At 41.1% G+C, this 13,032-nt stretch overlaps 1 protein-coding gene across 8 annotated transcripts; it reads left to right on the top strand.

Moving 5' to 3' along the window:
• The first annotated feature begins 2,066 nt into the window (after positions 1-2,066).
• On the top strand, positions 2,067-12,633 carry LOC123980597 (phospholipid scramblase 2-like). Of its 8 annotated transcripts, XM_046065063.1 has the most exons (8): positions 2,067-2,224; positions 2,913-3,010; positions 6,091-6,392; positions 7,122-7,164; positions 7,396-7,616; positions 9,306-9,467; positions 10,537-10,698; positions 10,829-12,633. In XM_046065063.1, exons 2-8 carry the CDS (start codon positions 2,998-3,000, stop codon positions 10,886-10,888), a joined length of 963 nt encoding a protein of 320 aa, XP_045921019.1. In that variant the 5' UTR covers positions 2,067-2,224; positions 2,913-2,997; the 3' UTR covers positions 10,889-12,633. The 8 variants fall into 8 exon arrangements, with proteins under 8 accessions (XP_045921019.1, XP_045921023.1, XP_045921020.1 ...); XM_046065067.1 differs by lacking the exons at positions 2,067-2,224; positions 2,913-3,010 and adding an exon at positions 5,477-5,497; XM_046065064.1 differs by lacking the exons at positions 2,067-2,224; positions 2,913-3,010 and adding an exon at positions 5,523-5,576.
• The last annotated feature ends 399 nt before the right edge of the window (positions 12,634-13,032 follow it).

Below are 13,032 nucleotides of genomic sequence, written 5' to 3'. Positions count from 1 at the left end.
TGGCTTTAGTAGGCTACCTTATTTCCCTATACTTGTTAGCAATTGAAAAAAAACCCTCTGTAACACTGGTACTGAGACACAATAACCACAACCTGTAAATCTTGTACCAACCCCCTGAGCCAATTCTGCTAAAATACAAGCACATTTCCTGCTTTACACTCAGATTACAGTTCTAACCCACATTCAAAACACTTCACACAGCTCTCCATAGACGTAAACATAAACTTTACCGCAAATAGTCTGCTAAGATTTTCTATATATTTCAGTCTGTCATCATTCTGTTTTGAATGTGTTTTTAAACGTTTTGGACACTAAAAGTGCTGCAAATCTATAGTGTTTCGCAGGTGGTGGAGTAGTGGACTGTAAACCAGACTAGTGCAGGAAGTTAAATATCACCTGTATTAGGCAACATAATCATTAGTATTTTAGAAATATTGGTAAGGTTAAATTGTAAATATATTTTAAAGTTATTGTGGGAGTACCTATGTGCCCTTGACTTGATGATGGTGCTGGTAGAAACCACAGGTGTAGCCTACATGCCAGGTGGGAAAGTAGTGTAAGGGTTAGGTTTCTTGGGTGTCGTTACTGCTGTGGGACTGCCTTTGTTGTTCATCGGCCTGCTACCTGTTTGGTGAGAGTTGTAACTTGTTTATGGACACTAGTAAAAAAAACAGAGCTCTGGAAAAAATCCCTGCTAATTTTTCCATTGAAAATTTATTTAGGATTACAGTTTTTAGTTAAGCCTATAGTTAAGGTTTAGAAATGAGGTGTGTGTGTGTGTGTGTGTTCTCTCTCATGCCCGGTCCAGTGCCCTATAAACTACCAGGCATTGCAGCAGGTGCCAAATATAAATACAACAGACACACACATCAATCAACAAAATTTGTGTCAGATTATCCTTAGCATTTATTTTGTTTCTGGCCACCTGACAAATGAAAGTCCAATGTTCACTGTCCTTTCAGCTTTGTTTTGGTCTCCACTAACTTGTGAGAAGCAATCTAAATCAGTCTAAATCGTTAAGCTAGTTAGCTGCTAGATGTTTGACTTGCTAGTGGCTAACTTTGTGCCGGAGAGGTTGAGTACATTGAGTTTAAAAGGGATTTTGTTTAACTGGTAACGTAGTGTGCAGCGATTGTGGGTTAAATGTGGCTGTAAAATTAAGACAATGAGCTAAAGATGCTAAAAAGCTCCAGAGTCAGGTGATAATTCTCTGTTGGTTCGTGAGTCTGCTGCTAGCAACCCCTTCCACATTTCACTTAATCATTTGACTCAGTCTTAAAATACAGTGCAGATTTTAATTAATTCTAAATTGAATTTAGTTGTATTAGTTTAACAGTATAGGTTGGTTAATTCAGGTTTAGTTTAGTTTAACAATGTTCAGTGGAAACATGGCTGGATGTCAGTTAGCTAATGTAGCATTTTGGCTACTTAAATTCAGTTTAGTTGACTACAGGTAATTTGTTTTAGAAGAGTTTCATTTACTTGGAGTCAGTAGTGGAAAGTACTTGAGTACATAAGTACCTTTTTCTAGTACTACGACTACTACCAATCACTACTAGTGATTCACTAACGTTAACATTTCAGAGGGAAATACTGTAGTTTTATTTGGCTACACTTAAAAAAAACATTTAAGGGAGAGCTACATATATTGGTTATTGTCAGGTAGGCAACCAAACTATGGCCAGCAGCTTATAATAACTAATTAAAAAAATGAACAGTGCAGAGGCTATATATTTTTCTGCATAATGACCTTTGATACGTTGAATACATTTTGCTGATCATACTATAAAATAACAAGTACTTGTGGTGGAGTATTTTTACAGTGTGGTATGCAAAGAACGTGAAATCACTGGAGTTGTTTTCCTGAAATATTTGTCTGTAGACTGTGCCTGTCATTACTGAGGTATTAGCGCCCTCGGCTGGTTGTCATTAACACCGTGTGAAACGGACCCTCCTCCCTGCTGCGTGCCATGGTATAATAACATGTTTCCACTTTTATGACACGGCACGTTGTCTTATGAAGGCAGTATGGGCCGGAAAGGGGAGGAGAATAACAATAATGGGAGGGAGCAGCAGCGCAGCAATGAGGAACAGGTTTCAAGACGATTTAAAAAAGCGCCTCTTGGCTTCGGGGATCGGGCTGTTTTTCTTCTCCACATTCAATTGATTTATTTTCACTGTCACTTCTCTAGCAGGGACTGAGAACAAACCAGCTACCAGAGAGGTGAGATTCCTGCGTTCATACATGTTTTTGTCTTATTAATATGTTTTTTTTCAATCTGGCTTCCACCAGCCTGGGTGTGTGTGTGTGTGTGTGTGGCAGAGATAAAGCCAGGGAGGATGGCCGTGTAGGTAGGCTATGCTGTGACAAGTTATAAACTGTTATCAGAAAAATTAACTCTGATGACCTTTTTTATGAGGGATTTGTTTGTGATTCAACCTTGTCTAAACCGGAAATTAGGCTTCATCTAGTCATTCCTAATGGTAATGGTAGCAAAATAAAAGATTGTGGAGCAGCAGAGGTCATGGCTGATCCCACTCAGTGGAAAAATATAAATACCAGCCCTCCTCCCTCTGCTAAAACAGGTCACACCCACTTATGTTTCATGCATCTCAGATATCAAACATATGCATACAAAAGAACTGTTGGCCTTTTTATTTTTCACTGCATCACATGATTTTTCTGGACTTCTGGACTATATTATGATGGTTGTAAACAGATATTATTAAATCATGGTGGTGGGATGATTAACAAGGCACATGATTACACGAGTGGCGTAGTTGTGTGAGTGAAAAAGGCTGAATGTTGCTGGAGTTGGATGCTTTTTGTCATCGTCTGTTTCTGTGAAACCCCCCCCCCCCAGTTCTGTTTTTCATTAACCTCCCCCTCCCTTTCCCTTTCATTCCTCCAGTTTCCTATAGAGACCCTGAAAGGGGACTGGGAAGTGTGACCTCCTTTCACTCCGCGCACAGAAAAGTTTCTGCCCTCTCCTCGCCATGTCCACTCCTGGTAAGTGGCGTAATGCTGCACCTAGAAAAGTGTTTAGTTTTTTACACAGAAATCTAGAGGAATCATACTATAATAATGACAACAGTGGACTGGCTTTAGCACTTCCTTACTGGCTTACTCCATTTTGCTGCCATTGTGAAATGATTAGGCTCTGCATGAAAGTTTCTATTAGACTTTCCTGTAGAAAACTTTCGTCTGTGCGTCATTATGAATTGAAACCCTGTGGTTCCCCCAGAAACCTCCACTGCCCTTGAAAAACTTTATCCTCCCCAAGGTGGTGAAATTTTAAAGAAATTCCTCGAATGCTTGGCATGAACGCTGAAGTGAAAACACTTGTGATTTTGCCCGTTGGTCCAGCATACTCCTCTCAGTTTCGGGAGATTAGTTTAGGAGGTGAAAGGCACTGTTGTGTTTCCCTCTGTCAACATGAAGGCAGCCTTTCCTGCAAACACGCTGCTTTAAATGTTGTTTTTTTTGTTTCCTGCAAGTAGAGAAAGGAATGTGGAAGGAGGTGGAGCAACAGCAAGCCTCAAAGTTCACAGGACGTGTTAGTCATGCTGCTTTTTGATTTCAGGCCCTTGTTAGAGAGGCAGCAGTTGCTTTCTGACTTTAATCTGCATTTCTTTTTGAGTTTTACTAACATGAATTCAGCTTTCAAACTGTGTGCCAGTGGTCAAGTGAACTGTTTAGCTGATTAAGGCCGTAGTTGGACTGTCCTGCCATGCCAACAAACCAGCTTGGTCAGCTGTGGTACAAATTACGCAATGGACATACCACACACATCCATCTTAATTCGACACCGATGACGTGCTGTTTAATGGCACTATTTGTTTTGTTAAGCAAGGGATGGGCATTTTATTTAGTCATAAGAACTGAATGAGCTTTGCATTTAAGTACAAACAGCAGCAAGTGGCACACACAGAGGGATAGGATACAAGGGGGAAAAAAAAAAAAAACACCCACAGAAAACAAGCTCACACCTACTCCACAGACGTGTCCAGACACATTTACACTTAACTACTACAAGCATGAGAATATAGACACATTTTCTTAAACCATTGTGACAGATCTCAAGTCATCAGAAACCAAAAGTAAGAATAAAACACCCTCAATAGATCTAAATCATATTAGGAGACCGATAGAAACCCTCCAGGGCCAGACAGGACTGTTGTCAGTGACATGTGGTTTAAAGACTTGAAAATGATTCTGTATTACACTGAGAGCCAGTGAACTGTAAAAGTGAAACAGAAAATCCTGAAAGGATATTAATAATTTCTGAGACTGTAATTCGTATCCCAGACATATTCAGTTAACAATGTAAAGCAGACATGTCTCACATTTGAGAAACTGCAAACAGAGAGTTTGGCATTTTTTGAAAAATGGCTCAGTAGATTATCAAAGTCAATTAACTTCTGTCTCAACTAATTAGTGAATTGACAAATCATGTCAGTGTTACGTTAATAACAGATGTCACAAGAAGAGAATCAGAAGAAGTATGCTAGTACAAATTCTTTTAAACACGCTACATTAAAAAGACAAAACTTGCACTTGTCAGCCTATTAGCTGAAACACATTCAGCAACACCATCAAAACATTAGGTGACATTTTTTAATTGCTTCAATTAGTTTTGGGAAACGAGCATTGCAGTTGCTTTTTTGAGGCAGGGCACCCAGTTAAAATTTAATGATTCCTCTTCCAAGCATTTAGCAAAGGAACCACTAGCAAGGAATCGCATCAAAGCCATTGTTGGTACCTCTTCTGGTCAAGTGAGAAAATCACATGTTGTTTTGGTTGAACAAAACGAAAGGTGTGGGTGATACCATTGAGCAGTAATCCTGTGGTGACATGACATTGCAGACAATCTGATAGTGAGCGAACACATGACAGTCAGCCTTCCACTTAATTAAATAGACATCATCATGCATTTGCACATCTTTTAGATTCCCATTTAAGCTCTTAAATTCCCTGTGATCCACTTTAATTGGGGCTCATATAAACCATGTTTGACTGTGCGTTGAGTAATTGGACTCTTAAACCACAAAGTCTTTTATTAGCTTTTCATAAACATGTTTAGAGGACGTATATTGATGCGATGTACACTGTTGTCAAAGCTGATGCGAGCAGGGTAACAGGAGTACAGGGGTAACACCCAAACGCAGACGCCTGATGTAGTTTAGTAACTTAATACACAAATGGAGGAAGACAGTCATACGGGACGGTGAGGCAGACAAGGGGCTTAACCAGAGAAGCAGTCCAAACAGGAAAACTGATAAAAACAAGGCGCAGAAAACAATTAAAAGTCCAGGGGTCGGGCAATAAAGTGCAAAACACAGGTAAGGCAGACCCAAGACATGACACACACACAGCAATATAACATAGGACAGTCCGGCCTGGAGTGAATATTAAAAAGGGCTGACGAGGGAGCGTGGCAACAGGTGTGCAGGGAAGGTCAGGAAACTTCAGGGCTGACAAGAGAAGTGGAAACAGGTGTGTAAGGGGTTTGGGCAGTCAGGTGATGTGGAAAGGACGGAAAGCCTGACTGCATCTGGTGGACAGATGGAAAATGGTAATGAGAGGACCTGGGAAAACAGGAAAGTGCCTGGTGAGGAGGGACAGAGAGACAGACTGACAATCATCGTGTTTAAATAAAGACTTTCTTCTTATGAGACGATCCGAAGCATCCAGGCAGGGACAAATGAAAACCACAAGGGCTGTTACTCTTAATCATATCTAGTACTGGCTGTTTATTTACTCCCCTCGTGAGTGCTTGCTGTCTGCTCTGTAGCTCGGCTAATAAGTAGCTTATTGGCTCTGCTGTCCCAGGAGGGAAAAGCAGGATGATCTACAGTAAACACACTTGCTCACACGCTTAACGAGCACCGGGCAGCTGCCATCAGCCAGATACACACAGATCATGACTTCCTCCGCTGATGTCACTCTGCTGCAGTGATGATCTGAATGTTTCTGCATTATCACTAGTCGTGTGTGTGTGTGTGTGTGTGTGTGTGTCAATTATAACAAACAGAAGAATAAACATGTAGAAGATGATGTTTGAACTAATATCATTGTCTTTTCCTCAGTTTACCCAGGCTCTCCCAACCAGCCACCCTACCCCATGCCTCAACCCAGCGGTGCCTCTGTAGCCCCCTATCCATATGCTCCGGGGGGATACGGAGAGCCCGGTCAAGCCCCACCACCAGGCTTCAACATGGGCTACAATCCAGGCCCACCTCCTGTCATGTATCAGCCTGGTCCGGTGGGCCCAGGCACAGTTCCAGCACCGGAGTATGGCGGCCCTCCGGGAGCGTTCTCCCCGGCCCCGGTTGGGGCTCCAGTTGCGGTTCCTGTTGGGGTCCCGCCGGGGCTCGAGTACCTCACACAGGTAGGACCGAGGAATCAAAAAAACATCTTCAAAAACACAGGTTTGGTTCTTGAAATTCCTTAAGAAGAGAGGAAAGTAAGCTGTTCTCTTAGAAGTGTCTTCATCTTGCACAAAGACGGATCAGCAGCATGAATAAATAAATCTCATTGGGCATTTTGTTAAATAAAGAGCCACATGTGTAAGTAGCCATAAAATGTGGACAAAGATTCTGTGTTTTTCTGGAAACAGTGTTTCTCTAGAGCTGAAATCAAATCCATTACATACTAAAAGATTCTGCTTTGCTTCAGAAATTGGAGCGTATTACACTGGATAGTCAGTGAAAGTACACTTTTTTTTCTTTTTTTTTTTTTAACTTTGTTCCTTTTTAAAATCCAGTTTTAAAGTAGTATGACCTCACAACCTTTTGAATTTGTAAAGCTCACACCCACCATTGTTCTCTCTAAAACCAGTCTCAGCAAGAAACGGATTTGTTCAATTTGAGTTTAAACAAACTGACTTGCTTTTATGGTTCTACAGCAAATAGCTCTTCTTGTACTCAGACAAAAAAAACAACTAGTATTAAAATATGGTTTTTATTCAAATTCATGGAGGAAGTTGCTTTGCATTGCAAATAAGTGAAACTTCCATGCTCGCAGCTTTTCCCCTTGTTTTAAGAGGAATAACACTGTCAGACTAGATGGATATATTTTGAACCGTTAACTCTTACATCGCGCGCTCTGATGATTTCAGATTGACCAGATCCTGATCCATCAAAAAGTGGAACTCTTAGAAGGTAAGGTGCATCACTTTTTCAGCCAGTCAGGTTGACACTTCCCACTTTGAAAGCAGCAAGTAACCAGCTGCAGTGTGTCAGTTCTTGGTGCACTTGTGAGCTTCAACCCTCTCATCATCAATCATAATGATAAAGTGATGCCTGTCCTTGGAGTTCTTTACTTATCTATACTTTGTTAGTCAGCATTTCCACCTTTTTTCCTTTCTCCCCTCTCCTTCAAACCCCACCCAGTATTCATTGGGTTTGAGACCAACAACCAGTATGAGATAAAGAACAGTCTGGGACAAAAGATCTACCATGCCAAAGAGAAGAACGACTGCTGCACCAGGAACTGCTGCGGCTCGTTGCGCAGCTTCGACATGAAGATCAAGGACAACATGGACCGTGAAGTCATCCGTCTCATACGGCCTTTCCGCTGCGTCTCCTGCTGGTGTCCCTGCTGCCTGCAAGAGGTCTGTGTGTGGGGGTGTTTTAATAGCCTCATATTATATTGATTTACCACACCAAGACCAATATTGCACCAGTTCAATAGTTAATTCAACATCAAATTGCCCTGAGCCCTCACTCCAGCTAGGGATAAACACTCTGAAATCTGTGTTTAATATTTGCCCTAAGTGTTCCAAGATACCGTGGGCAATTATTAATGTTGTTAATATTTAACCGTATTTATTGTTGCTGATAAAGAAGAATTGACTATCTCGTTGAAGCAGTTGATTCAAAGTTTAGCTTTTGTGGTTAAGATGTAACAAATAATTTTGTGACACGCAAAACCAGGAAATAATAAAAACAACCAAAGCAACAAATGGAAGTGCTAAATTAAAATGTTATGAAGCAGCAATAAAAAGTAAGTTGACAGCAGAAACGGAATAGTTAAGAGTTAAAGGAAAACATGGGCACTATAGTTTATTTGTGGTCAATTCCACATACAACGTCCTGTAAAACCTCACTAGAACTTTAAATGTGTATTAATGGGGTGGTGATGGCGCATAGATAAGATGCTTGCCTTTGGTGTGGGAGACCTGGGTTCAATTCCCACTGCAACACATCCACCACTGTGTCCCAGAGCAAGACACTTAACCCCTCGTTGCTCCAGAGGCGTGCGACTTGTAAGAATTGTAAGTTGCTTTGGATAAAAGCATCAGCTAAATGAATAAATGAAAATAGTCCCCAACGAATGCACCATTTACTCCTATTTGAGTAAAATCTCCTAAAAACTACAGTGCCCAGCTGTTTTGGAAAATTACTGAAACTATAACTTAAGTGAAGACTATATATTTGTGACCTGTTTTTTTCTTTTTTGAATATTGTGTTGTAGTAGGAACGAGTGGGCTTGGGGCTGACTGCCACGTACGCGTTAGGGAAGTACTGAGAGACAGAGGAACACATTTTGTGGTTTTGGCATTTCATGGGATTTGTTGAATTTTACAACAATATTGAATACCCCCAGCCTTATCCTTAACTAAAGAGTCACTTCTTGGTTTTATTTGTTCAGATTTTGAGATATCCATCTCCCACATTACTTCTGATGTTGTTGAGATGGATATGTCAAATGTAGGCTATTAAATCTAAAACTATTTGCATGTCCATAACGACCGGTAAAAGTAAGCAGCTAACATTCAGAGGCGTCTTTTCCTCGCTTTGCTTTATGATTCGGTTGAGTGATGCTTCAGTGTCTTTGTGCAACCCTCTGCTCAGGCAGGGGTTGGTAAGTCTATGAATGGCCCTTTGTCTGTCCAAACTAACTGCTAGACTCCCCCGATCCTCTGCCATCCCTCCACCTCTGAGACCTTTCTCCCACTGTCTCGTTTAATCACATCTGTTTAATCACATCGTTGGCAGCCTGGCTGCTGTACATTCCCATTGGCCCGAACCCAAGCTGCTACGCTTTCACATACTGCAGTTCTGTTTACTGGCCCGACTGGAGCCATGTGAGATGTGTTACCTTTGTTATGTGGTACCACAATGGAGTAGTCAGAGGCTCACTTATCATTCCTGCTGTCCCGTGTGACATACAACCCCGTGATGTTTTATTTATAGCGTCAGTGTCAAGGCATGAGGTCAAATTTTAAGGATGTCTGGCATAACGTTTCAAAGTTGTATGACGTTAGCATGTATATGCAACTATGTTATGTGACCTACAGATGGAGGTCCAGGCACCACCGGGCACCACTATAGGCTACGTCAAACAGGACTGGCACCCCTTCCTGCCACGGTTTTCTATCCAGGGAGCCAACAAGGAGACCGTGATGAAACTGGAGGGGCCCTGCTTTGCCTGCAACTGCTGTGGGGACGTCAACTTTGAGGTGAAGTCAGGATTATTGTTTGTGGGTGAAACTCTCCTCCTTTTGGTGAATTTCATGTGGCTCAGCCAGCCGAGACCTTCCTTACAGCTACAGTGGCTTAGCTTAGCACAAAGGCTGGAAACAGGTGGGAACAGCTAGCCTGGCTCTGTCCAAAGGTAGCAAAATCCACCAACCAGCACCTCAAAGGTCACCATTTAACGCGTTACATCTCATTTGTTTACCCCGTACAAAAACAAAAATGTAAAGAAACGACAAATTGTTGTTTTATGGAAGGTAACGTGCATGATTATTTATTGGCTGGGAGTCAACTCTTGTGAACACAAGAGTTGACACAAGCTGACAGTATTTACCAAAGCGCTCTGTCACGGTAACGGCAAGACTCTAGGAAGTCACCACACCCTGTTAATTAAATAAACGAGATATAATAATAATAATAATAATAATAAAGTGAGCTTTAGAGCTTATAGAAGATGGATTTTGTTGCCTTTGGACAGAGCCAGGCTAGCAGTTTCCCTCTGTCTTTATGCTAAGCTAAGCTAACTGCCTGCTGGCTGTAGCTTCATATTTATCCTTCAGACACGAGAGTGGTATCAATCTTCTCATCTAACTCTCATAGTCATAACACAACTTAAAGATACAAAGCACCTATTTCTTGTAACAAAGAGGGAGGAACAAACATGAGTTACCCTAAATCATCATCAGGAGTGTCTCAATGGTTGTCTTTGTTCTTCACTATGAGGGAAGTCTGGAGACTCTCTCAAGGTCCCTCTTATCTGTAGCTCCAGCCATCTGGCCCTTCTAACCCCAAAACAACCTAACCCAAAGGGGTCCGTGGCACCTCCTTGTAAAACCATACATCTTCACACACAAATTCCATATAAATTCTCCCACAAGCATATTTCCCAGTTGCTTTAATCCGTTTCAGTCCAAGTCTAGCATTTTTTGGAAACACCTCAACATCTGGATAGACTTTTTCCAGCCATTTTTTCTCTCCTCTCTATGATAAACTCCCGGTATATTTTGCTTGGTAAAGCTTCTTGTAGACATTTCTGTCCTTATTGCTCTGCAGCTGAAGAGCAAAGGTGGCGAGAAGCCCATTGGTCGCATCAGCAAGCAGTGGAGCGGCCTTTTGAAGGAAGTCTTCACAGACACGGACAACTTTGGCATCCAGTTCCCACTGGACCTGGATGTGAAGATGAAAGCTGTGCTCATGGGCGCCTGCTTCCTCATTGTAATGCAAAATTCTTATATTTCATATTAGAGTCTTTCCTCTTTGAATATCACCAGGTTTTTTTGTGTACTTGATGCCTCGGACTGACCAGGGAATTAATTAATTTTCCTTCTTTGTTGTCACTTTGCAGGATTTCATGTTCTTTGAGAAAGTCGGAGATGCCAACCAGCGCAGCACGGTGTTTTCATAAGAGAAAAACAGATGGGAGGGGAGAAGATTAAACAACGGCATGAGAGCAAGGACTTCCTCCCGTTAGACATTCTCTGTTCATGAACTGTGTTTTTCTATTCGTTTTGTAAATCCTTCACCAGATTCCAGCCAATACGGTGCCGCCTTTTTATACACACAGACCAATATCCGCTAACGAACTCTCAATTCCAGATGCAAGGATTGTTTTTTAAATGTATCCAAACTCCGTGATCGATACAGGCTGCCATGTTTTCAGTGCTACTTATACTCTGTACAGTCTGTAGGCCTTTATCTATTTTAAGTGAGTGAACTTACCTCCAGCTGAGATTTAATCCCTGCCAAAGAAAGTCAACATTACCCTCAATGTCTTTTTCAGTGTCCACACATAGAACAAGAGTAGATATCAACACACGTCTGAATGTGCTTTATGCTACACCGGCATTAACATGACATATTTATGCTGTATGTTTATCGACATATCACAGTTATTCATGTTTTATGAAGTAATATCCAAATAGAGTTAGTATAAGTGCAATACTGTTAGTGATGTAGAAGCAGAATTAATTTCCTTGTTGTTTCTTTTTTAACCATGCTAGCTGCTAGCAGATGGCAGTGCCAGAGTTAGGGTTGTGAGCTTGTTTTAAGTACAGCCTCACAGAGCTGCTAGCATAGCTGCAGATTTCAACTCCTGGAAATTAACAAAAGCTTTATATAAAGCCTGAACATTAGCCACAGGCTGTCATTATTTAGCTTCTATAGGGAAGTGGTGATTGTGTTAGCAAGAGGAGTGGGAGAATTTTTTTTTTTTTTTTTTTTTTTTTTTTAGTCGTAGTTGTGAACACGAGTTGACACAAGCTGACAGTATTTAACAAAGCGCTCTGTCTTTACCTCAGCTGCCTTACTCTTCCTCGAAGCCCTCCATGTGTACATACTCTAACAAAACTGTAGTGCAGGCTACGGTGTAAGTCCCTCTGTAGTTTAGTGGTTGTCAGTGGAGACTGACGTCGCAGCCAAACCTCGCCCTCCAATTTCTCTAGATACCACTGGGTTGAACATGTGCCTGTGTAATGATGATACAGGAGACAGAGAACGTAGGAAGTTTGAATAGAAGGGACAATCTGGATAAAAGGGGAATAGAAAGAAAGTAAAAAGCAGTAATTGAGGTTAATCTGACCTCAGATGTTGGAAACCCCCCTGCCAGCAACCGCTTTAAGGAAACACCTGAACTGTAGTTTTTCTAGCAAAAAGTGTGTCTCTTTAGCTCATTTGATTGCTGTGCTTTAGAAAGAATACAATTAATGGCAGGTTAATGTTTGCAAATGGTGCCTGTTGAATGCAGCTCTCTCCTCTGTATGTAATAATAATCCTGAGATAACATGGGTGTGTCTCCTGTGAGGCTTGGTTGCCACTAGTGCTCTCTAATCCAGATTGCAGCTCTCTATCACACTGTCAGTAGCTTAATGTGTCTTATTATCTATATATATATATATATATATATATATATATATATATTAGATTTCCATATTGCCTTTGTGCAATCTGACCTCTGATAAGGAAAGATTAAGTAGCCAAAGGATGTACAGTACATTTAATGCAATCTGTTGAACCTTCTATCGCCTTTCTGTGTTTCTATCAAAACTATTTTTTGTGATTGTGAATTCCTATTTTTTTCTTTTTCTTTGTTTTTTTTTTTACACATACAAAGAAATACCCTGTAGTTCAGAAATAAAACGAATATCATATTAAGCCATTGGTACACTCTTGTTTTGTGTTCATCTGCTCCAGTGATTGTCCAGGAAAGTTTTTGGGAAGGCCCTCGGAAACCTTAAGTCTAAATATGGAACATCTGCTTTCATTTGGAAAAAATTATCACTGCTTCGGAGGGAAATCCAGTCTCTCATTTCCTGGCACTAAATGAGCCAAAGTCCAGTTGCTCTAAAACTCAGCTCTGCTTTAGTTACAGGTTAACTCTATCAATACAAAATCCATTTTATATGTGTCTAGCAGCTTCCTTTATCTATCTGCTTTCAGTTGACTGTCTACATCAATGGCCTTCAGATGCAATTAAAGGAGACCACTCCCCTCTGTCACATACTGAATATCATGCTCCACCTACCGGAAACAAGTAGGAAATACAGGCAGAGT

The sequence above is a fragment of the Micropterus dolomieu genome, linkage group LG12, assembly GCF_021292245.1.
Source record: "Micropterus dolomieu isolate WLL.071019.BEF.003 ecotype Adirondacks linkage group LG12, ASM2129224v1, whole genome shotgun sequence".
In the NCBI taxonomy this organism is placed as follows: domain Eukaryota; kingdom Metazoa; phylum Chordata; class Actinopteri; order Centrarchiformes; family Centrarchidae; genus Micropterus; species Micropterus dolomieu.
The sequence above is the reverse complement of the archived record's forward strand: the minus strand, read 5'-3'. Positions and strand labels throughout refer to the sequence as shown.